The sequence below is a fragment of the Aquarana catesbeiana genome, linkage group LG03 (assembly GCF_042186555.1).
Source record: "Aquarana catesbeiana isolate 2022-GZ linkage group LG03, ASM4218655v1, whole genome shotgun sequence".
NCBI lineage: Eukaryota > Metazoa > Chordata > Amphibia > Anura > Ranidae > Aquarana > Aquarana catesbeiana.
Window position 1 is genome coordinate 6,823,619 of NC_133326.1, and position 25,719 is coordinate 6,849,337.

Sequence of the window (25,719 nt, forward strand, 5' to 3'; positions counted from 1 at the left end):
GGAGTGTCTCTGAGCGTCACCAGCGCCCCCGCACCTCTGGCCACATATGGTACTGCATACACCAGAGGCTCGTCTTGTCAGACCACCTTCGTATATCACGTTACTCACAATCCGAGGTATTACTGTATGTTTAATATAAGATAACCACTTGCTGATATTTACCGAAGTGCCGCCTTTCCCTTGAGGCTTATTTAGTGAGCAGCTGCAGGGGAGAGGCGAGAACGCTCCGACTACAGCTGGTAAAGCCTGGAGCGGTGACCTCGCTGTGACCTCTGTTGTTGGTGCTCCCTTCTCTCCCATGCAGCCACCGCTGGCCGACACGGGGGAGTCGGATCATGTGAACAGACCGGAAATAGATAAGTACATGGATCTTTTCAGTCAGCATAGGTGTTCAGACGGGGGAGGGGACAGTTTTAAGGCTAATCGGATGTAGACTGGAATTTTAGTTTAAGACCCGTGTACTCCAACTCATAGAACACGTTGTATAGTTTTCTCATAGGTTGCTGTTGTTTCCGTCTCCCATTGTTTTCCTGATTTGCATTTGTTCCCTGAACAGCTGAACTAATGATGATCTTTTCTCTCTCAGGGGCGGAGCCTTGCTGACATCAACAAGTGGGCCGGGCTTCCATTTAATGCTGCCATTTATTACTTCCTTTAAGTCTGTACAGGTATGGATGGGTACACTCTGCTTTGTCATGTTGCTGTTATACATAATGGTAGACGTGCATCTATTGGGTAAAGGGTAGAGCTGCACAATTAACCGTTAAGAATCGAGATCGCGATCTTTTCCCCCTCACGATCTTGACAAAGCATTTTCCTGATTCTTTCTATACAGAGAGAGAGTTCTCTGCTCAAGCTGGCAGCTGTCAAAAAAAAAAAAGGGCTATCTGTCAAGTTTCACAACATTCTCCAGCCCCTGAGCGAACTATAAACATTGTAATGTTTTGTCCTTTAGATCAAAGGAATGAACATCGGTCTGTAAATGAGGGAAGTTTGGCCACTTATAAAACTAAACCTGTCACGGATCTTTGCTGGGGAGGAAAGTCCGCTTTCTCCACCCTGGCCAACTGTTGGGGAGGGACAACACACACCTCCTCTCCCTTCTCCCCCTGTATCTGCTGCTGGGAAGTGATTGCCACCTTCTCACCCTGAGCCTCCGAAACTGCCACAGGTGTGGGGCAGAGGTCTTGGACCCTCTGTCCGGTTGCCAGATCTTCTGCTGGGGGTTTGCCAGGTGGTTCCTCCTCTACAGAAACGTCTATTAAATCCCCAGTCTCTGGAATTGGTAAAAGTGTGGGACAGAGGTCTTGGACCCTCTGTTCAGTTACCAGATCTTCAGCTGGAGAAGTTTGTTGTAACTCCATAGATGCTGCTGGCAGAAAATCACATGTCCCTGTCAGTGTTGTGGGAGAAAGGCCGACTACCTCTTCTCTCAAGAAGGCCGAAGCCACTGTTGGTGCTGGGCAGAACACAGTGGACTTTGGCCCTGATAGCAGCTCTTCTGCTGGAGGCTCATCAGGTTGTTCTTCCTCAGCAGAAAAGTCAATTAAATCCCATGTCTCTATAACTGGTGTCTGTGGATAGAGGTTCACCATCTCCTGTCCATGGAACCCAGAAGATGCTATCATTTCTGGGCAGAGGTTAGCAGAGCTCTGCCCTGTTGTCAGCACTTCAGGTTTGGGGACGGCAATCTCCGGATTTTCCACTGCCGATTCTCTGGCATGCTGCTGAACTTGTTCTAGCAGTTTCCTGTATGCCCTTTCCAGATGCTGTTCCTTCCTTAGCAAATGGTCCAGATCAGGTTTGAGCTCTGAGACCCCTGCAAGACCGAGCATAGCCTCTCTATATTCTCTCAGGTCTTCAAGGTCAGGTTCCCCTTCATCGCCAAACATAAAAAGATCTGTAAGGTTCTCCCACAGCAATCCAGGGCCGCCAAAGTCATATCCCTCCGGAGAGCATTCTGTTGTCTCCCCTAAATATCCCTGCTCTGCGTGCCATTGCAGAGCCCGATAATGATTGTCCAGCTCTATCTCCTGCTGGACCAACCTGTCCAACTCAGTCACCCATTGCTCCTGGGGCCGCTCTCCCGGGAATGCCATCCGCAATGCCGTTGGTCACTGGCCCGTTGCTCTTGGGTTAGAAAGCACTTGCCCTGTTTTATACCAGCGAGCTGGAGGGCTCCGATCCAGAGCTCCACCCGAATCTGCTGCCTGAGCTCCAGGTATTCATCCTCAGACACAGTCCTGGTGTATGTTGAAAGGATGATCCGCAGCAGCCCCGGGAACTCTGATGCCAGGTCCATATCTCCGTTGGGGTGACTGAAGTCTGCTATGCTAATCTTGGATCCAGTTGGAGGTTTGGATGTCCCAGACTGCAGGAAGCTTTCCCGCTGCTTGCCACCAATGTCACGGAACGTCCCACACTCCGCTTGAGTGCTTCCGTCATATACCACTTCCTCCCAGTCTGTATACAGATAGCAGCCGCCATGGATGAGGAATTCAGAAGGAGGTTGCGAGAGATGCAGATACAGCACAGAGGACCAGTATCGGAGCAGGTCCTGCTGGGATGGTGTGATTCTATTCGCTGCAAACTCTGGAAGGAAGCGCTAGCCCGTGAGCAGCGACACCAGGGAAAAGTTCTCCCCTCCATCGAGGAAAGGTACTGGTCGCAGTACGGACTGCGGGTGCGGGTTTTGGGAGAAAAACACACACAAGAAGCAGACAGCTGAATTAAGCAGGCTGGTCTGGGCAGAGATAAAGCTGGATGAGAGCTACAGAGCCCTCCGGTGGCATGTATCCCAAGCATGTCCCTGGATAGCGGATGACAGCCCAACGGAAGGCTTAAGCTACGGCGGCTTGGGACTGTTGTATGTGAAGCTGACAGGGGACCCTAACTTTGGGAGTGATTTGGAGTGGCGGTTGAACGAAATCATGGATTTCAGAGAAGGGCTACTGAACATTTCGGAAGTGCACTGGGCACAGGAAGATTTGGAGTTTCTGGCCATTCAGGAATGGGAGCTGGAGATCGCCTACAGACGGCTGCTAGACATTGCTCAGTGCCAGGGCTGGGCTCCCTTTGCCTGGGACTATCAGGAAAAACAGTTCATGTTAGCAACAAGCAAGTGTCGCCTTGTTTTGTGCTCAGAGAGGTTGGAATATCTGATATCTGTATACAGACTGGGAGGACGTGGTATATGACGGAAGCACTCAAGCGGAGTGTGGGATGTTCCGTGACAAAACCTTTTTCTGACACTTGTTGCTTTCAAGTTTAAAATCATTATGTTTTGCTAGAAAATTACTTGGAACCCCCAAACAGGGGACTCAAACTGGTGGCCCTCCTGCTTTTGCGAAACGACAAGTCCCATCATGCCTCTGCCTGTGGGAGGAGTCAGGCTTGTAACTGTCAGCCTTGCAATGCCTCAGAGAGGTTGGAATATCTGATATCTGTATACAGACTGGGAGGACGTGGTATATGACGGAAGCACTCAAGCGGAGTGTGGGACGTTCCGTGACAAAACCTTTTTCTGACACTTGTTGCTTTCAAGTTTAAAATCATTATGTTTTGCTAGAAAATTACTTGGAACCCCCAAACAGGGGACTCAAACTGGTGGCCCTCCTGCTTTTGTGAAACGACAAGTCCCATCGTGCCTCTGCCTGTGGGAGGAGTCATGCTTGTAACGGTCAGCCTTGCAATGCCTCATGGGATTTGTAGTTTCGCAACAGCTGGAGGGCCGCCAGTTTGAGACCCCCCCGCTCTAAAGAATAAAATGGCGGTTGCTGCAATATTTTATGTCGCATTGTATTTGCGCAGCTGTCTTTCAAATGTAATCTTTGTGGGGGAAAAAAAAAATACATTTTAATGAATTAAAAAACTAAACAGTAAAGTTAGCCCAATTTTTTTTTTTTTGTATAATATGAAAGACGATATTACGCCGTGAGAATCGTGATCTTTATTCTAAGCAAAAAAAATAGTGATTCTCATTCTGGCCAGAATTGTGCAGCTCTAGTATAGGCGGTGTCCAATCACAGCCGGTCACATGTAAACGCGGAGATGCCGGTGATCGGCGCTCCTCCCCTCACACTGACCGATTGTGAGGAGAGGAGAGCCGATCAGCGGCATCTCCACGCAGGGGGACATCTACACATGTAATCAGGGCACTGATTACAATATAGCGCCAACAGTGTCACCAATCAGTGCCCACCAGTGGCGGCAATCGGTGCCCATTAGCAATGCCAGTCAGTGCTGCCCATCAATGACCATCAGTGCTGTCGATCAGTGCCCGTCAGTGTCGCCCATCAGTGCCACCCATCAATGGCCTTCAGTGCCGCCTATCAGTGCCCATCAGTACCTCCTATCAGTTCTGCCTCATCCCCGCAGATCAGTGAAAGAGAAAAATTACTTCGTTTCTGTCAGTAAATTTTGTAACTTAAATAAAAAAAAAATTTCAAAATTTTTGGTCTTCTTCTTTTTTTTTTTTTCTTAATAAAAAACCCAGCAGTTAGTAAATACCAAAAGAAATCTCTATTTGTGTGAAGAAAATTATAAAAAAATGTGACTGGGTACAGTGTCGCATGACCGCGCAATTGTCATTCAAAGTGCGACAGCGCTAAAAGCTGAAAAATGGCCTGGGCAGGAAGGGGGTGTAAGTGCCCAGTAGGCAGGGGTTAAAGCAGAGACCGTAGACCAGTGATGGTGAACCTTGGCACCCCAGATGTTTTGGAACTACATCTCCCATGATGCTCGCGCCCTCTGCAGTGTAGTTGAGCATCATGGGAATTGTAGTTCCAAAACATCTGGGGTGCCAAGGTTCACCATCACTGCTATAGAGAATAAATTGGTGGGTTTTGCAATTTTTTTTATGTCACACGGTATTTACACAGCAGTTTTTCAGGGAAAAAATATAATGCATTAACCAATTTTTTGGTAAAATATAAAAGATATTACGCCAAATAATTCGCTACCAAACATGTCACGCTTTAAAATTGCACACACCCGTGCAATGGAGACAAATAACGAAAATTGTACTATCCATAAACTCCGCTTTAAAAGCCTTTACACGCAGGTGGTCTCAAACTGGCGGCCCTCCAGCTGTTGCAGAACTACAAGTCCCATCATGCCTCTGCCTACGGGAGTCATGCTTGTAACTGTGAGTCTTGCAATGCCTCATGGGAAATGTAGATTTGCAACAGCTTGAGGAGCCACCAGTTTGAGACCCCAGGCTGCAAAAAAAAAAAAAACGGTACGGGGGTGATGTGCACCACTTGAAGACCACTTGCAGATCACTTGCAGATCACATGCAGATCACTTGAAGACCACATGCAGATCGCTTGAAGACCACATGCAGACCACTTGAAGACCACTTGAAGACCACATGCAGATCGCTTGAAGACCACATGCAGATCGCTTGAAGACCACATGCAGATCGCTTGAAGACCACATGCAGATCGCTTGAAGACCACATGCAGATCGCTTGAAGACCACTTGAAGACCACATGCAGATCGCTTGAAGACCACATGCAGATCGCTTGAAGACCACATGCAGATCGCTTGAAGACCACATGCAGATCGCTTGAAGACCACATGCAGATCGCTTGAAGACCACATGCAGATCGCTTGAAGACCACATGCAGATCGCTTGAAGACCACATGCAGATCGCTTGAAGACCACATGCAGATCGCTTGAAGACCACATGCAGATCGCTTGAAGACCACATGCAGACCACATGCAGACCACTTGAAGACCACATGCAGACCACTTGAAGACCACTTGAAGACCACTTGAAGACCACATGAAGACCACTTGCAGATCACTTGAAGACCACTTGCAGATCACTTGAAGACCACATGCAGATCACTTGAAGACCACATGCAGATCACTTGAAGACCACATGCAGATCACTTGAAGACCACATGCAGATCACTTGAAGACCACATGCAGATCACTTGAAGACCACATGCAGATCACTTGAAGACCACATGCAGATCACTTGAAGACCACATGCAGATCACTTGAAGACCACATGCAGATCACTTGAAGACCACATGCAGACCACTTGAAGACCACATGCAGACCACTTGAAGACCACATGCAGACCACTTGAAGACCACATGCAGACCACATGCAGACCACTTGAAGACCACATGCAGACCACTTGAAGACCACATGCAGACCACTTGAAGACCACATGCAGACCACTTGAAGACCACATGCAGACCACTTGAAGATCACTTGAAGACCACATGCAGACCACTTGAAGACCACATGCAGATCACTTGAAGACCACATGCAGATCACTTGCAGATCACTTGAAGACCACATGCAGATCGGTGACCTATCAGGTACATGATTTGCGCGGTCGTGCGACACTGTACCCAAATTTATGTCCTTTTTTGAGAGCATCTTTTGGTGGTATTTGATCACCTCTGCGTTTTTTTATTTTTTGCGCTATAAACAAAAAAGAGCGACAATTTTGAAAAAAAAAATATTCTTTACTTTTTTGCTATAATATCTAAAAAGAAAATGTAAAGAAACAAAATTTCTTCCTCAGTTTAGGCCAATATGTAAAAAAAAAAAAAAAAAAAAAATTACTTTCTGCTATAATACATAAAATGTAAAAATAATCTAATTTCATCAATTGAGGCCAATATGTATTCTGCTATATATTTTTGGTTAAAAAAATCCCATTAAGTGTATATTTATTGTTACATAGGTTGAAAAAAGACACAAGTCCATCTAGTTCAACCATAAAATTGGTTTGCGCAAAAGTTATCGTATCTACAAACTATGGGATATTTTTTTAATGGCATTTTTATTATTACTAGTAATGGCGATCAGCGATTTATTTATTTATTTTTGCGGGACTGCAACATTGTGGCGGACAAATCTGACACTAAGTGACACTTTTTGGGGACCTGTGACACCAATACAGTGATCAGTGCTAAAAATAGGCACTGTCACTGTACTAATGACACTGGCTGGGAAAGGGTTAACATTGGCGGCGATCAATGGGTTAAATGTGCTCCTAGAAGTGTGGTGGGGGAGGGGGTGCTTTGACTGGGGGAAGAGAGAGATCTGTGTTCCTGCTTAGCAGAAACACAGGATCTCTATCTTCCCCTTTGACAGACCAGCGATCTGCCTTGTTTACATAGGCAGACTGCCGTTCTGTCTCTCTTGGGAGAGATGCAATCGCAGCATGAGCGGATCGCTGGCGACGCTAGCGCGTTCCAGACCTGGAGGAATTTGCAGTGTACGGGTACTTTGTTTCGTGCAACCAGGCCGCCCTGCTGCAGTAAATGTGTGGTGGATGGTCCAGAATTGGTTAAAGGATAATCCACCCTAACACTAAAATCCCTGCATCTAAATACATCCATGATCTAACACATGTATTATTACATATAGGAAAGGATGAGTCGGACCGACGCGTTTTGCCTAGTCTGCTTCTTCAGTGGCTCAGAGGGGTGCGGTTAGAGTTACTAGAAAAAATGAGAACATTATATACATAATATACAGCCAATAAAGGTTAACCATTCCATATTCCGTACTTGTATTATGTTACGTTTTTTTTTTTTTTTTACAAAATGACTTACAATCGAGGTAAAAGTTTGTCTCGAGGATCCAAAAGATGCAAATATAGTCTCTCTCCAACACAGCCACACACAAGATAAATATCTGCTGGTGTAACAAGGTGCGTGTCCATCCATTTTCTATACACCAGAATATATTTATCTGGTGTGTGGCTATGTTGGGGAGAGACTATATTTGCATCTTTTGGATCCTCGAGACAAACTTTTACCTCGATTTGTAATTCATTTTGTCAAAAAAAACAAAAAACGTAACGTAATACAACTACGTTTGAAATATTGTATTGGCTGTATATTATGAATATATTCTCACTTTTTCTAGTAACTCTAAACTGCACCCCTCTGAGCCATTGAAGAAGCTGACTAGGCGAAACGCGTCGGTCTGAGTCATCCTTTCCTATATGTAATAATACATGTGTCATAACTATATCAATGTATCCTATTATATATACATAGGGAAGGACCTCTATACTTCAGGGGTGCTCTGGTTGGAGCACAATTTGTGGAAGTATTTCATGCTTTTAAGAGGGCATTTTTATCCCCAATATTGTCTTTTCTTTTATATTTGTAATAAAAACCTTTTTAATCTATAGATGTGTACTGACAATTATTGTGAGAGGAGGTTCCAACACCGATAAAGTCCAAATTTCTTCTCTTTTTTTTTTTTTTTTTTGTATTCATAACTGGGATGTGGTGCTGATATTTCGCCTCCTATTTCTCTTGACCTGTTATCACTTTTTATTACAAGAGTTGAAAAGTATTAATATTGGATGTTCCTCTATTACGTCTCATTTAGAAGAATCGGCTGCTGACTTATTATAGCATTGCTCCTCATTATTGGAACTTTTATTGATCCCTTTTCCTTTTTTTTTTTTTTTTTAATAGAGCACTTTACAAACAGATGAAGTTAAGAACGTTCCTTGCGGTACGAGGTAAGATCGATTGTTCATCAGTGTCAGGACCCAGAGCTTCCAATGGAGGGGGGACCCAGCTCCCCCAACAGGGGTAAACGGGTCTTTAAATAACCCCCCTTTCTAAACAAAGACACCACAAAGCTTCTAAATCATTCCCTGGCCATCTCTCCCCTCGACTACTGCTACTCCCTCCTTTACATAGGCCACCCCTCCCCCCCTTCAGTCCACCTTAAATGCTGCTGCCAGACTCATCCACCTTACGTTCAGTGTCCTCCACCTCTCTCTGCCAATCCCTCCACAGGCCTCCATTCATTGTCCTCCACCCCTCTCTGCCAATCCCTCCACAGGCCTCCATTCATTGTCCTCCACCCCTTTCTGCCAATCCCTCCACTGGCCTCCATTCAGTGTCCTCCACCCCTCTCTGCCAATCCCTCCACTGGCCTCCATTCAGTGTCCTCCACCCCTCTCTGCCAATCCCTCCACTGGCCTCCATTCAGTGTCCTCCACCCCTCTCTGCCAATCCCTCCACTGGCCTCCATTCAGTGTCCTCCACCCCTCTCTGCTAATCCCTCCACTGGCTTCCATTCATTGTCCTCCACCCCTCTCTGCCAATCCCTCCACTGGCTTCCATTCAGTGTCCTCCTCCCCTCTCTGCCAATCCCTCCACTGGCCTCCATTCAGTGTCCTCCGCCCATCTCTACCAATCCCTCCACTGGCTTCCATTCAGTGTCCTCCACCCCTGTCACAGACTGGCCTCCATTCAGTGTCCTCCACCCCTCTCTGCCGATCCCTCCACAGGCCTCCATTCAGTGTCCTCCACCCCTCTCTGCCAATCCCTCCACTGGCCTCCATTCAGTGTCCTCCACCCCTCTCTGCTAATCCCTCCACTGGCTTCCATTCAGTGTCCTCCACCCCTCTCTGCCAATCCCTCCACTGGCCTCCATTCATTGTCCTCCACCCCTCTCTGCCAATCCCTCCACTGGCCTCCATTCATTGTCCTCCACCCCTCTCTGCCAATCCCTCCACTGGCCTCCATTCAGTGTCCTCCACCCCTCTCTGCCAATCCCTCCACTGGCCTCCATTCAGTGTCCTCCACCCATCTCTGCCAATCCCTCCACTGGCCTCCATTCAGTGTCCTCCACCCTCTCCTCCAATCCCTCCTCTGGCCTCCATTCAGTGTCCTCCACCCATCTCTGCCAATCCCTCCACTGGCCTCCATTCAGTGTCCTCCACCCTCTCCTCCAATCCCTCCACTGGCTTCCATTCAGTGTCCTCCACCCCTCTCTGCCCATCCCTCCACTGGCTTCCATTCATTGTCCTTCACCCCTCTCTGCCAATCCCTCCACTGGCCTCCATTCAGTGTCCTCCACCCTCTCCTCCAATCCCTCCTCTGGCCTCCATTCAGTGTCTTTCACCCCTCTCTGCCAATCCCTCCACTGGCCTCCATTCGGTGTCCTCCATCTCTCTCTACCAATCCCTCCACTGGATTCCACTCACCCAATAAATTAAATTCAAAATACTAACAATAACTTACAAAGCCATCCACAACTCTGCCTCCAGCTATATCACTAACCTAGTCCTCAAAATACCAACCAAATCATTCCCTTTGTTCCTCTCAACACCTCCTGCTCTCCAGCTTCTTTGTCGCCCTCTCCCATGCTCACCTCCCAGGACTCCTCCAGAGCCTCTCCCATCCTATGGAACTCCCTACCCCAATCTGTCCAACTATCTCCCACTCTATGCACTTGTAGAAGATCCCTGAATCCCTTCTCTTCAGAGAGGCTTATCCTGCCCACTAATAACTGTACTATTTCCACTTTTTCCATCAGCCCATCCCCCACGGTTAGTACCTTTTTTGTCTCACTTGATCCTCCCTTCTAGATCTGTAAGCTCTCAGAATCAGGTCCTTCTGATTCCTCCTGTGTTAAAGGATAAGTTCATCTTTTGGGAACATGTTAAACCCATTTGTAGGGTGGAACATGTAACCTGTTCCCAGTGTTGCAGCCTCTGCCCGATTTTCTCCTGTCCTCACTCTCTGATCCTCAATTCCTCTATTAGCTCTGCAGTCTCTGACACTCCTCTCCAGCATTACATATACAGGCATACCCCACTTTTAATTACACAATGGGGTTTATTTACTAAAGCTGGAAAGTGCAAAATCCAGGCTCACTTCTGCATAGAAACCAATCGGCTTCTAACCCTCAGCTTGTTCAATTAAACTTTGCTGATAAAACCTGGAAGCTCATTGGTTTCTATGCAGAAGTGAGTCTGGATTTTGCACTTTCCAGCTTTAGTAAATAAACCCCATTGTGTACTTAAAAGTGGGGTATGCCTGTACTGAACATTCTGTGTGGCCCTTTGGTGATGTCAGGAGCCACATTTGAGGCCCTCGTTGGCTCATAAGTTTGACCACCACTGATCTTATGTGAATGTTTATTACATGCATAACAGTTGTAATCTGAGGAGTAATAATATGAATATTATATACGGTTCTATTAGTGTTTGTAATGTTTGTCCCGTCCTCTGTCTCTGCGCTGTCCCGTCCTCTGTCTCTGCGCTGTCCCCTCCTCTGTCTCTGCGCTGTCCCCTCCTCTGTCTCTGCGCTGTCCCCTCCTCTGTCTCTGCGCTGTCCCCTCCTCTGTCTCTGCGCTGTCCCCTCCTCTGTCTCTGCGTGCCGTCCCCTCCTCTGTCTCTGCGTGCCGTCCCCTCCTCTGTCTTTGCGTGCCGTCCCCTCCTCTGTCTCTGCGTGCCGTCCCCTCCTCTGTCTCTGCGTGCCGTCCCCTCCTCTGTCTCTGCGTGCCGTCCCCTCCTCTGTCTCTGCGTGCCGTCCCCTCCTCTGTCTCTGCGTGCCGTCCCCTCCTCTGTCTCTGCGTGCCGTCCCCTCCTCTGTCTCTGCGTGCCGTCCCCTCCTCTGTCTCTGCGCGCCGTCCCCTCCTCTGTCTCTGCGCGCCGTCCCCTCCTCTGTCTCTGCGCGCCGTCCCCTCCTCTGTCTCTGCGCGCCGTCCCCTCCTCTGTCTCTGCGCGCCGTCCCCTCCTCTGTCTCTGCGCGCCGTCCCCTCCTCTGTCTCTGCGCGCCGTCCCCTCCTCTGTCTCTGCGCGCCGTCCCCTCCTCTGTCTCTGCGCGCCGTCCCCTCCTCTGTCTCTGCGCGCCGTCCCCTCCTCTGTCTCTGCGCGCCGTCCCCTCCTCTGTCTCTGCGCGCCGTCCCCTCCTCTGTCTCTGCGCGCCGTCCCCTCCTCTGTCTCTGCGCGCCGTCCCCTCCTCTGTCTCTGCGCGCCGTCCCCTCCTCTGTCTCTGCGCGCCGTCCCCTCCTCTGTCTCTGCGCGCCGTCCCCTCCTCTGTCTCTGCGCGCCGTCCCCTCCTCTGTCTCTGCGCGCCGTCCCCTCCTCTGTCTCTGCGCGCCGTCCCCTCCTCTGTCTCTGCGCGCCGTCCCCTCCTCTGTCTCTGTTCTCTCGGCGCTCTCTGGCGCTCTGTTCTCTCGGCGCTCTCTGGCGCTCTGTTCTCTCGGCGCTCTCTGGCGCTCTGTTCTCTCGGCGCTCTCTGGCGCTCTGTTCTCTCGGCGCTCTCTGGCTCTCTGTTCTCTCGGCGCTCTCTGGCTCTCTGTTCTCTCGGCGCTCTCTGTTCCTCTCATTAATCTGATGTCTCTTCATTTTAGTGGGGGAGTCATGATCTACTTTGACCGGATAGAAGTGGTGAATTTCCTCATTCCCAATGCAGGTGAGCCGATCGTTCACTCCTGTGTATATGACGTGTCTTCACCTCCATTAGGATTTCTTTATTTCCTGTTGGATACGATCCGGTCTCTGGAATACTAATAGTTTGCTCTGTGTGTTGCCCCCGCAGTGTACGATATAGTGAAGAACTATACAGCCGACTATGACAAGGCGTTAATATTTAATAAGATCCATCATGAGCTCAACCAGTTCTGCAGCGTCCACACCTTGCAGGAAGTCTACATAGAGCTGTTTGGTGAGTCCATACATCTCTTTATATGAAAAGAATGGCGGGTGATAAAGGGGCGGGGGCGGGGTGGCGGCTGTAATGGGGTTCCAGGCTGCTGTATGAAAAGGGATCTGGAGGATAAATATCCACTTGAACCCCCTTCGGCCTTTTCTGGGACTTTTAGTTTACAAGTTCAGATCAGTTTTGTTTTTTGTTTTTTTGCTAGAAAATTACTTAGAACCCCCAAACATATTATATATATATATACATTTTTTTTTTTTTTTTTCCAGCATTTTGATAAATTTTAAAAAACCAAAATGCAGCATATACCCCAAATTTTTTTGTATAATGTGAAAGATGTTACACCGAGTTAATAGATACCGAACATGTCAGGCTTTAAATTTTGCGCACGCTCGTGGACTGGCGACAAACTGCAGTACTTAGAAATCTCCATAGGCAACGCTTTTAAAAATGGTTACATGTTTAGCGTTACAGAGGAGGTCTAGCGCTGGAATTGTTGCTCTTGACGTTCCGGTCCTCCAAGGCCATAGAGATGATCAAAGTGGATCCACTCTTTGATCACCTGTTTGACCAGCTGGCGGCGTCGGATCGTTTCTCGGGTGAGCTGGGGGAAACTGTAAGCCCGAGAAACACCGGGGGTGGGGGGGTGGACCACTTGAAAACCGCACCATATATCATATATATATATATATATATATATATATATATATAAAGTGTTTAATAAGTTCTTAAAGCACTCCAATTTTTCTCGGTGTTCCTAGGATTTTATCCCATCTAATATCGTGAAGTATAGAGCACAGATTAGGGAAGTTGGCTCTTTTGATATTCCGTGTACTTTGTATTACCCTTGTGCTTCCTTCCTCTGTGATTTATACTGAATGTAATTACTCTGTGATCGCTGTTTCCTAGGTTGCCCCGTATTTCCACATCTTCCAACAGGTCTGTGTTATGTGTAATCAGTAAGTCTAGTAATGCTTTATCTCTTGCTGGCGTCACCAACTGACCCGTGAAATTGTCCTGCAAGATATTTAGGAAAGGGCAAGCCTTGGATGAGTGAGCGGTTCCTTCCACCGAGTCCATATCTAGAGAATTAAAATCCCCCATTATAATAATATTGCCCTGCCTTGCCGCCATTCCTAGCTGTGATAGGAGGTCAGATTCCCCCTCTCCCCCCTCCTCCTCCCTCAGTTTAGGGGCCTGTAGCATACCCCCACTATCGGGGCCCGGACAAGGGGTGTGCGGGAGGGGCGGCTGCCCCTGGTTGCAATTGGTTCACTGTAGGGATGCCTCCCTTCTTGTTACAAGGCTGACCAGAGTAGTGATAACAAATCCCCATTATAATAATATTGCCCTGCCTTGCCGCCATTCCTAGCTGTGATAGGAGGTCAGACTCCCCCTCTCCCCTCTCCTCCTCCCTCAGTTTAGGGGCCTGTAGTATACCCCCACTATCAGGGCCGGGACAAGAGGTGTGCGGGAGGGGCGGCTGCCCCTGGGCGCAATTTGTTTGCTATAGGGATGCCTATCTTCTTGTTACAAGGCTGACCAGAGTAGTGATAGCAAATCCGCATTATAATAATATTGCCCTGCCTTGCCGCCATTCCTTGCTGTGATAGACTCTTCCTCCTCCTCCCCCCTCAGTTTAGGGACCTGTAGCATACCCCCACTATCAGGGCCAGAACAAGGGGTGTGCAGGAGGGGCGGCTGCCCCTGGGAGCAATTGGTTTACTGTAGGGATAGAGTAGCCTCCCTTCTTGTTACAAGGCTGACCAGAGTAGTGATAGCAAATCCCCATTATAATAATATTGCCCCGCCTTGCCGCCATTCCTAGCTGTGATAGGAGGTCAGACTCGACCACCTCCTCCTCCTCCTCCTCCTCCTCCTCCTCCTCCTCCTCCTCCTACTCCTTCAGTTTAGGGGCCTGCAACATACCCCCACTATCAGGCCTGAAAATTAACATAAAACCCACAAAACATGGTATGTTTTCTGATAGCAGACACCCCTAGAGAATAAAATAGCGGTAGTTCCAATTTCACAATGTCGCACCATATTACCGCAAAGACAAAATTTCAGTAAAAAACACATTAGAAGTTAAATTTTTGGGGCCACAAAAATGCAATCAATTACCCACTTTTTTTTTTGGTAAAATATAAGACGAGGTTGCACCGAGTAAATAGATACCCAACATGTCAAACCTTTAAATTTTGGGTGCGCCGTGAAATGGCGACAAACTTCAGTTAATTTCCATAAAAGTGCTGGAATTATCGCTCTCCTTCTACGTGCGTGGCGATATGTAACGTGTCTACTGCAATTGACGTTTTCGGGCGTAGGTGCCCCGCCTCCTGCGTTTACATTTGTATGTGCGTATATGTGGGAGAGGGGGCTCAATTTTTTTTGGGGGGGGAGGGGGTTAGGGGATTTTATGTGCTTCAGTGTAGCTTAAATTTTTTACAATTTAAAAACTTTTTTTTCCATCACATAGGGGACAAAGTCCCAATGTGATGATTTTTAGGTGACAGGTTCTCTTTAATGTCTAAAGAGAACCTGTCACCCCCGTGTCTCCCCCTGGGTTCCACTGAATGTAATGCGATGCACATCGCAGTGTATTGCATTCTTTCCCTTGATGGCCAGGCAAACTGTCAACAGGGACCCGGAAGTGACGTCACATACACGTCACACGCGTCACTTCCGGGTTAACAACAAAGAGGACATTTGTCCGCTCTCCTTCCTTCCCTCTACCCAGCGGCACCCGCTATGTGGGTCCCAGGCCCGCAGATGAGCAAGCGGAGCCCGGGATACATAGTAGGAGCGGGAAGGGGGTGGGGGGGGTACGTGCAGCATTTGGGCGCCAGGGCGAAGTTTCTTCTTGCCATTTGTGACCCGGCGTCTGGGATTTGTTGATCGCTCTGTGCCCCCCCCCACAGCCCGGCACTCCAGTGAGTGAGGGGGGAGGAGCAGAGCAATCAGCGGTAACTGACAGCCCACAGCTCTCTGCTCAGTGAGCTCTGAGGACCGAGCGTTCGGCGGTATTTGATCGCTCGGTTCTCAATGTTAGAGTCGGCGGTGGGGGGGACAGATGGAGCATCCACCTAGGTGGGTGTAATTCCCCCCCCCAAAAAAAAAAATTTCCATTAGAGATGAACCGAAATTTCGGCCGCGGAAAACATATCCGTCAAAAATGGTCTTATTGGGATTTTGCTGATAATGGCGCCGAGAACGCGATAGATTTTTACAGCGAATTCGCTGCAATTTTACCACAATTTTTGCCACGACTTTACTGTGCTTATGGGGTGTTTTTCATAGGTCACGTGACCCAAAAAAATGCATCAAAAACATAACACGGGTGCGTTTAATGATGCGTTCTTGTTGCCTTTTTTAATGCATTTCAACTGGAAGGTGCGTTTTGGTTTTTTTTACTTTAACTGACCCACAATGCAGCAAACAGAATATATATATTTGGGGGTTCTGAGTAATTTTCTAGCAAAAAAAATGAGGAATTGTCAGAATTGGCCTGGGATGGAGGAGGTTAATTCTGTCCAGTCGGATATTATTTCCTTGTTGGTTGTTCTGAGGCTACAATTGGGATTTTCCAACTTATCTTGTGTTCAGGTATTCCAGTCACCCAACTACTAATACCCCCAATATTACCCCATGAAACCTGCCCATTGCTGACTGACTAGCACTACATCTGGTCCCAGACACCTCCCCTCCCCCCCAAACATGATCTATTTTCTGAAAGCAGACACCCTAGAGCAGGGGGAGGCAACCTGGGGGGCCCTCCAGCTGGTTGCTGAACTACAAGTCCCATCATGCCTCTGGGACTAATTGTAACTGCTAGCCTAGCAATGCCTCATGGGAAATGTAGGACATGGGAAATGTGGGAAGTGTAGGACATGGGAAATGTGGGAAATGTAGGATGTGGGAAGGTGGGAAGTGTAGGACGAGTGTAGGCCATGGGAAGGTGGGAAGTGTAGGCCATGGGAAGGTGGGAAATGTAGCAGCTGGAGAGCCCCAGGTCGCCTCCCCATGCCCTAGAGAATAAAATAGCGGTAGTTCCAATTTTTTTTTATGTTGGTTGATATTACCACAAAGGTCCAGGAAACTTCAAAATTTCCCTAAAGTGAATTCTAGGGCAAATGAACGCAACATGATCTATTTTCTGAAAGCAGACACCCTAGAGCAGGGGGAGGCAACCTGGGGTGCCCTCTAGCTGGTTGCTGAACTACAAGTCCCATCATGCCTCTGGGACTAATTGTAACTGCCAGCCTAGCAATGCCTCATGGGAAATGTAGGACATGGGAAATGTAGGACATGGGAAATGTAGGACATGGGAAGGTGGGAAATGTAGGATATGGGAAAGGTGGGAAGCGTAGGACCTGGGAAGGTGGGAAGCGTAGGACCTGGGAAGGTGGGAAGCGTAGGACCTGGGAAGGTGGGAAGCGTAGGACCTGGGAAGGTGGGAAGCGTAGGATGTGGGAAGCGTAGGATCTGGGAAGGAGGGAAGCGTAGGACCTGGGAAGGTGGGAAGCGTAGGACCTGGGAAGGGTGTAGGCCGTGGGAACGTGGGAAGGGTGTAGGCCGTGGGAAGAGTGGGAAGAGTGTAGGCCGTGGGAAGAGTGTAGGCCGTGGGAAGAGTGTAGGCCGTGGGAAGAGTGGGAAGAGTGTAGGCCGTGGGAAGAGTGGGAAGAGTGTAGGCCGTGGGAAGAGTGGGAAGGGTGTAGGCCGTGGGAAGGTGGGAAGGGTGTAGGCCGTGGGAAGGTGGGAAGAGTGTAGGCCGTGGGAAGAGTGGGAAGAGTGTAGGCCGTGGGAAGAGTGTAGGCCGTGGGAAGAGTGTAGGCCGTGGGAAGAGTGTAGGCCGTGGGAAGAGTGTAGGCCGTGGGAAGAGTGTAGGCCGTGGGAAGAGTGTAGGCCGTGGGAAGGTGGGAAGAGTGTAGGCCGTGGGAAGAGTGTAGGCCCTGGGAAGAGTGGGAAGAGTGTAGGCCCTGGGAAGAGTGGGAAGAGTGTAGGCCGTGGGAAGAGTGTAGGCCGTGGGAAGAGTGTAGGCCGTGGGAAGAGTGTAGGCCGTGGGAAGAGTGTAGGCCGTGGGAAGGTGGGAAGAGTGTAGGCCGTGGGAAGGTGGGAAGAGTGTAGGCCGTGGGAAGGTGGGAAGAGTGTAGGCCGTGGGAAGGTGGGAAGAGTGTAGGCCGTGGGAAGGTGAGAAGAGTGTAGGCCGTGGGAAGAGTGTAGGCCGTGGGAAGGTGGGAAGAGTGTAGGCCATGGGAAGAGTGTAGGCCGTGGGAAGGTGGGAAGAGTGTAGGCCGTGGGAAGGTGGGAAGAGTGTAGGCCGTGGGAAGAGTGTAGGCCGTGGGAAGGTGGGAAGAGTGTAGGCCGTGGGAAGAGTGTAGGCCGTGGGAAGAGTGTAGGCCGTGGGAAGAGTGTAGGCCGTGGGAAGAGTGTAGGCCGTGGGAAGAGTGTAGGCCGTGGGAAGGTGGGAAGAGTGTAGGCCGTGGGAAGGTGGGAAGAGTGTAGGCCGTGGGAAGAGTGTAGGCCGTGGGAAGAGTGTAGGCCGTGGGAAGAGTGTAGGCCGTGGGAAGAGTGTAGGCCGTGGGAAGGTGGGAAGAGTGTAGGCCGTGGGAAGAGTGTAGGCCGTGGGAAGGTGGGAAGAGTGTAGGCCGTGGGAAGGTGGGAAGAGTGTAGGCCGTGGGAAGGTGGGAAGAGTGTAGGCCGTGGGAAGGTGGGAAGAGTGTAGGCCGTGGGAAGGTGGGAAGAGTGTAGGCCGTGGGAAGGTGGGAAGAGTGTAGGCCGTGGGAAGGTGGGAAGAGTGTAGGCCGTGGGAAGGTGGGAAGAGTGTAGGCCGTGGGAAGGTGGGAAGAGTGTAGGCCGTGGGAAGAGTGTAGGCCGTGGGAAGGTGGGAAGAGTGTAGGCCGTGGGAAGAGTGTAGGCCGTGGGAAGAGTGTAGGCCGTGGGAAGGTGGGAAGAGTGTAGGCCGTGGGAAGAGTGTAGGCCGTGGGAAGAGTGTAGGCCGTGGGAAGAGTGTAGGCCGTGGGAAGAGTGTAGGCCGTGGGAAGAGTGTAGGCCGTGGGAAGAGTGTAGGCCGTGGGAAGAGTGTAGGCCGTGGGAAGAGTGTAGGCCGTGGGAAGAGTGTAAAGAGTGTAGGCCGTGGGAAGGTGGGAAGAGTGGGAAGAGTGTAGGCCGTGGGAAGAGTGGGAAGAGTGTAGGCCGTGGGAAGGTGGGAAGAGTGGGAAGAGTGTAGGCCGTGGGAAGAGTGGGAAGAGTGTAGGCCGTGGGAAGAGTGTAGGCCGTGGGAAGAGTGTAGGCCGTGGGAAGGTGGGAAGAGTGTAGGTCGTGGGAAGGTGGGAAGAGTGTAGGCCGTGGGAAGAGTGTAGGCCGTGGGACGGTGGGAAGAGTGTAGGCCGTGGGACGGTGGGAAGAGTGTAGGTCGTGGGAAGTGTAGCAGCTGGAGAGCCCCAGGTCGCCTCCCCATGCCCTAGAGAATAAAATAGCGGTAGTTCCAATTTTTTTTTATGTTGGTTGATATTACCGCAAAGGTCCAGGAAACTTAAAAATTTCCCTAAAGTGAATTCTAGGGCAAATGAACGCAAAAAAAGACCCAATTTTTTTTTTCACATCACACTTCAGCTTGTTCAATTAAAGTGGACCTTCAGTCATTTTTTCATCTCTCCATCTATTAAATCTTCTGTCCTTTCACGTTGTTTTAACTTTGGATAGTAAAACATTTTTTTTTCTGGCAGTAAATCCCTTATACAGCCCACTTCTTGTTTCCTGTCTGGTCATTAGTCTAGGCTTATGACATCATACACAGCTCTCTCTCTCACTCTCCTGAGAGTTTGCCAGGAAGGGAGAGGGGATGAGCCATAAGAGGGCCAATGAGAGCTGCAGAGCTGGAGGTGTGCCTCTGTGCAAATCCAGGAAGTGAACAGGCAGCAGCTTCAGCTGCCCACAGTTAAAATGGCTGCAGCCAGACTCAGTGGATGGAGATTTCTGCAGCGTATTTGGCAAGTACAGAACCACAGTATATATAAAATAGGCAAAGTGGTTGGAGGGAAGCTTCAGAATGGCAAAGATGTTTTTTTTTTTTTTATTACAAGCAGACTGCAGTTCCTCTTTTAAACTTTGACAATAAAAACCTGGAAGCTGATTGGTTACTATGCAGAGCTGCACCAGATTTTGCACTCTCCAGTTTTTAGTAAATCAACATCCAGTGTGTCCAAAAAGTCGCATGACAAGTCGCACGAGTGTGAAAGGAGCCTCCGTTCTATAGCACTGCGAGGGGGATTTACTAAAAGTGCATGATAATCGATCGGCTTCTATCTCAAAAAGTCCCCAATGTGATGATCGTCAGGTGACAGGTTCTCTTTAATGAGATATGGAGAGTCTATAAGACCCCTCCCCCAAATGTCTCCTCCGGGCTCCACTGAATTCAGTGCAATGCAAAACATCCCATTCCCGGGGAGTGTGACCTCATAGTGACATCATACATGCCGCTTTATGGGTCACAGCAAGAAAGGGGAGGAGAGCGGACGTGCGTCCCCTTCACGTCTCTCCCCCTCCACCAGCCATGTTGATCTTGGGCCCACAGATGGGCAGAGCCTGGAATACATTGGGGGGGGGGGGCGCCAGTACTGGGGGGGAGGGGATGGAGTCAGTCCAGAGTCTGCCTGTCAGCTTTACACACAATCCCACCAGCTGCAGCCATCAGGTTGTGTACGAGACCCTCCCCCTCCCCCCCCCCCCTCCCCCGCTGTCAGGTCTGTACGATGTGTGGATCTGGCAGTGAAAGGGTTAATGCCGAGACTTTTCTCCATATTGGGTGTCCTTTTTTGTTTTTTTTAATCTCTTCACAGATCAGATCGATGAGAACCTCAAGCTGGCTCTGCAACAAGACCTCAACTCCATGGCTCCGGGACTCATCATCCAGGTGTGACCAGAGAATTCCTCATGACATAAAGATATCCGCCGAGGTGTAAAGATACAATGTGTTACCAAAAGTATTGGGACGCCTGCCTTTACACACACGTGATCTTTATTGACATCCCAGTCTTATACCCCGTACACACGATCAGATATTGATCGGACATTCCGACAACAAAATCCATGGATTTTTTCTGACGGATGTTGGCTCAAACTTGTCTTGCATACACACGGTCACACAAAGTTGTCGGAAAATCCGATCGTTCTGAACGCGGTGACGTAAAACATGTACGTCGGGACTATAAACGGAGCAGTGGCCAATAGCTTTCATCTCTTTATTTATTCTGAGCATGCGTGGCACTTTGTGCGTCGGATTTGTGTACACACGATCGGAATTTCCGACAACAAGGTCCTATCACACATTTTCCGTTGGAAAATCCGACCGTGTGTACGGGGCATTAGTCTGTAGGGTTCAATATGGAGGTGGCCCCGCCCTTTGCAGCTATAACAGCTTCAACTCTTCTGGGAAGGCCGTCCACAAAGTTTAGGAGGGTGTCTATGGGAATGTTTGACCATTCTTCCAGAAGAGCATTTGTGGGGTCAGGCACTGATGTTGGACGAGAAGGCCTGGCTCACAGTCTCCACTCTAATTCATCCCAAAGGTGTTCTGTCGGGTTGAGGTCAGGACTCTTTGCAGGCCAGTCAAGTTCCTCCACCCAAAACTCACTCATCCATGTCTTTATGGACTTTGCTTTGTGCACTGGTGGGCAGTCATGTTGGAAGAGGAAGGGGCCGTCCCCAAACTGTTCCCACAAAGTTGGGAGCACAAAATTGTCCAAAATGTCTTGGTATGCTGACGCCTTAAGAGTTCCCTTCACTGGAACTAAGGAGCCAAGCCCAACCCCTGAAAAACAACCCCCACACCATAATCTCCCCTCCACCAAATGATTTGGACCAGTGCACAAAGCAAGGTCCATAAAGACATGGATGAGCGAGTTTGGGGTGGAGGAACTTGACTGGCCTGCACAGAGTCCTGACCTCAACCCCATAGAACACCTTTGGGAGGAATTAGAGTGGAGACTGCGAGCCAGGCCTTCTCATCCAACATCAGTGCCTGACCTCACAAACACTCTTCTGGAAGAATGGTCAAACATTCCCATAGACACCCTCCTAAACCTTGTGGACGGCCTTCCCAGAAGAGTTGAAGCTGTTATAGCTGCAAAGGGCGGAGCCAACTCAATATTGAACCCTCCGGACTAAGACTGGGATGTCATTAAAGTTCATGTGTGTGTAAAGGCAGGCGTCCCAATACTTTTGGGAATATAGTGTATGACCATGGCAGAGACCCAGGCTGACCATCGATGGATTGTGTTTTTTTTTTTTTTTTGTTTTGTTTTGTTTTTTACCCTTTTTCAATCGGCCATCACACCTAAGAATTGGAAAGCTGTAATATAATACATGTTTGGTTTCAGCTTACTGCTGTCTGATCACAAAAGGATGTGATTGGCTGCATATGGTCTGTTTTTTCCACATTCATTGTTTTTTGTTTTTAATTTTGTTTTATATTTATAGATAATATATAATATTATAATAATAAATTTTATATATATATATATATATATATATATATATATATAAAAATAATTTTTTTTTTTTTTTTTTTATGGTTGAATTTTCCACATTGTTTGTTTGTTTTTTTGTTTTTTTGTTTTTTTATTTTTTTTTTTTATATATATTTTTTTTTAATGGTTGAATTTTGCTCATTCTTTCTTCTTTGAATTTTGCTTATTATTTTCAGGCTGTCCGAGTCACAAAACCGAATATTCCAGAAACCATCCGCAGGAACTACGAGCTGATGTAAGGACGGGCCGGGCTCATTTTATCTTTCTTGTTGCCGACATCGATTGTTTCTCTCTCTGTGTTCGGTGGTATAGAAATGAATGGCGAAGGTTCAAAAAAATACAGATAAGAAGAAAAACAATGCAATACAAAAACAGGGATCTAAATCTCCATCCTGGTATTTGAAAGTAAATCTAAATTTAGAAGTTAAAGTGATTTGTAAAGGTAATAAAAAAAAATAACACCTCTATACCTGCTCTGTGTAATGGAATTGCACAGAGCGGCCGGGAACCTCCCTCTTTTTTTGGGCCCCCTTGCTTGCACTCCTGGCCCCTCCCCTCTGTCCAGAGCCCCCCATCGGAAGCCACCTCCCATTTGTGCGCGCTCGTGCCCGAGCCCCCTTGCGGCCATTGACACAGACAGCGGACTCGGCCCCGCCAATCCCCCCCCCCCCCCCGAGTGCCCCAGCCAAGCCACCGAGACCCGGAAATGAGGGGAGAGAAGATCTGCAGAGGTGGACGGCATCGGATCGAATGAGGGTTCAGGTAAGTAAAAAGGGGGGGGGAGGTGCTGACACCTAAACATTTTTTTTTTTTTTTTTTTTACCTTAATGCAAGGAATGCATAAAGGTAAAAAAATGGCTTTACAACCACTTTAAAGTTCAGTGATACACAGTGATGAAAGAATTCCTCCTACATAAGTTGTACCTGTTTATCTGCAGCCCCTCTCTCCTCTGCAGCCATTCGAGTCCAGAATTTATACAGCTTGTCCAAGCTTTCAGAAAGCAGGAGCCGTGCTCCCCCCTCCCCCTCCATAGGTGCGCTGGAGAAATGAGTGTGTCTACAAAGGGGTGGGAGATGTGTTATTGGCAGAATTTCCAGATGACAATAAATGAGAAGAAGTCTGAAAAATTAAAAACGAATGCAGCCATCACATCTAAAGACTTGGGCTGCAATATATTACATTTTTGGGTTTAAATATGGTTGTAAACCTCAGACATGAAATCTGAACAAAGCGCATCCCTCTATAGTGTGTACTTGTCTCGGTCCGGAGCACTAAGTGTCATTTCTGTCTGCTATCTGCATGAGTCACTTCTGACAAGTTTTCCTGACACCAAGAGATAAAAGGTGACGGGAGGGAGCTCCAGCACACAACCTGTGATTGACCGCTTCATCTCTGTTCCTGTGTGGAGGGGAGGGGGGTGTCCCTTCCGTCCAATCAGCTCTCCTCACTGAGTGTAACTTCAGCTCTCCGCCCCCTGCTTTTCAGAGCTGAGAGATCCTGTGTAAATTCTGCACTTTGATTGGCCGAAGGGGGGGGGGGGGCTTTTTCTTTTAAAATAGTTAACTTTGTTATATTTTCCTATGCGCTGTCTTCAGTATTGCAAAGAGTGGCCCCAAACCTCTTCTGGGGACCCCCCCGCTGGCACTTTCGGCTCCGCCTCTTCTGCATGTGCCGCTTGCTATGGGGGGGCACACGGGCAGCCTCGCTCCCGAGCCGGGGTTGTGTGCGTCCATAGACACACACAGAATGGTTTGTCCCTGCCCCCTCCTTGATGAAAATGAAGAATGATTGGGGGGGGGGGGGGATCGTACAGACGGTGATGTTTTGTTATCTCTATATCTTTCATTTTACAGGGAGAGTGAGAAGACCAAACTGCTCATCGCTGCCCAGAAGCAGAAGGTGGTGGAGAAGGAGGCGGAGACTGAGAGGAAAAAGGCTGTGATTGGTGCGTCACACAAACCACTGCGAATTTAGAGGCTTTAACCACTTCCTGACTGCCCCACAGGAGTTTTACTGCTACAGGGTGGCAGCTGTACGCTGGATCACGTGTGTGTGTATGTGTGTGTGTGTGTGTGTGTATGTGTATATGTATATATATATATATAATGTGTGATTTGACATTTCCGCCAGCAGGGGGCGCAGGCCACTTCTGCTCTGAATATTCACAGCAGAAGCCGGTCTGCGGGTGCCGGGCACTAGATGTCCTCCGTCATTCACCGATTTGTCGGTAAAGCACACAGAACAGCGATCTGCCCATGTAAACAAGGCAGATCGCCGTTCTGACAAGGGGGGGGGGGGGGGAGGGATAGATTCTGTGTCTCTGCAAAGCAGGAACGAGGATCCATGTCTTCCCCTAGTAAAAAGCACCTCCCCCCACAGTAAGCATAAACACTGGCTAGGCACTCTTTTAACCCTTTGATCGCCCCTAAATGTTTAACCCCCTTCCCAGCCAGTGTCATTTAGTACAGTGACAGTGCATATTTTTAGCACTGATCACTGCATTAGTGTCACTGGTTCCCACAAAGTGTCAAAAGTGTCACTTTGTGCGCCGCAGTGTCGCAGTCCCGCTATAAGTCGCTGATCGCCGCCATTACTAGTGAAAAATAAATTCCAGTATATACCCCATAGTTTGTAGACGCGATAACTTTTGTGCAAGCCAATCAATATACACTTATTGGGATTTTTTTTTACCAAAAATATGTAGCAGAATAATTATATTGGCCTAAACTGATGAGGACATTTAGATTTTTTTTTTTTATTGGATGTTTTAATAGCAGAAAGTAATATATATATATATATAAATTTTATTTTTTTATTTTTTGCGCTAATAAACAAAAAAAACACAAAAGAAAACTCTATTAATGCGAAAAATGTACAGCATCGCACGAACCGTGCAGTTGTCAGTTAAAGTAACGCAGGTGCCGTATCGCAAAGAATGGTCTGGTCTTGAAGGGGGGAGTAAATCTTCCGGAGCTGAAGAGGTTAAACCTGCATGGGGGAAATTTAAAAGCTGAAATTTAGGTTAATCCAGTGTAGGCAGTGCAGACCCTTGCATGCGCAGTTTGAGGGCGGAGGTGTTTTTTTACATACGTTAATCTTTCCCTTTCTGGAAATGCAGAGGCAGAGAAAGTGGCCCAAGTTGCAGAGATCAAATTTGGACAGAAGGTGATGGAAAAAGAAACCGAGAAGACGATCTCTGAAATTGAAGGTGAGTGAATCCTCCCTTTTCTATCATTGTAAAAAAAAAAAAAAAAAAAAAGTGGGGTCAGGGGTCAGGCTCGGTGACCAGTAGCTATAGTAATAGAGAGGCTCCCACCAACCAGCAGGATAAGTACACAAGCAGATCACCCTGGCAGATAACCTGGGCTCACTCAAGGTGCGGGGTCTAAGTACTAACCGGTATTCACCAGAGCTTCTGATGGTGGGGATGGGGTTTTGCTGCGTGTTAGTACAAGGCCGCAGTCCTCAGGATCGCCCCACCAGGAGGTGAGCAGGCCGGGGTTCAGCAACAGATATAGCAGGTAAGGATCAAGCAGAAGCGTAGTCAGTAAACAAGGCAAAAGGTCAGTAACAAGAGGTCGCAGGTTGGGATCAAGCAGAAGTGTTGTCAGTAAATGAGCCAAAGGTCGTGACAATGGGTTGTGAGTTGGGGTCGAGCAGAAGCGTAGTCAGTAACCAAGCCAAAGGTCGGTAACGAGATCGCAGGTAGGGGATCAAGCAGAAGCGTAGTCA

The 25,719-nt window shown here is 48.5% G+C and overlaps 1 protein-coding gene across 1 annotated transcript; it reads left to right on the forward strand.

The window, feature by feature from the left end:
• Positions 1 to 586: 586 nt before the first annotated feature.
• ERLIN2 (ER lipid raft associated 2) lies at positions 587 to 25,195 on the forward strand (the record flags this gene model as incomplete). The annotated part of the gene is given in 9 exon segments (XM_073618233.1): positions 587 to 668; positions 8,467 to 8,513; positions 12,149 to 12,210; positions 12,337 to 12,462; positions 13,366 to 13,395; positions 20,298 to 20,371; positions 22,163 to 22,221; positions 23,841 to 23,932; positions 25,106 to 25,195. Coding segments are annotated over 9 exon segments (662 nt in total), but the record flags the coding sequence as incomplete, so codon positions are not given.
• Between the last annotated feature and the right edge of the window lie 524 nt (positions 25,196 to 25,719).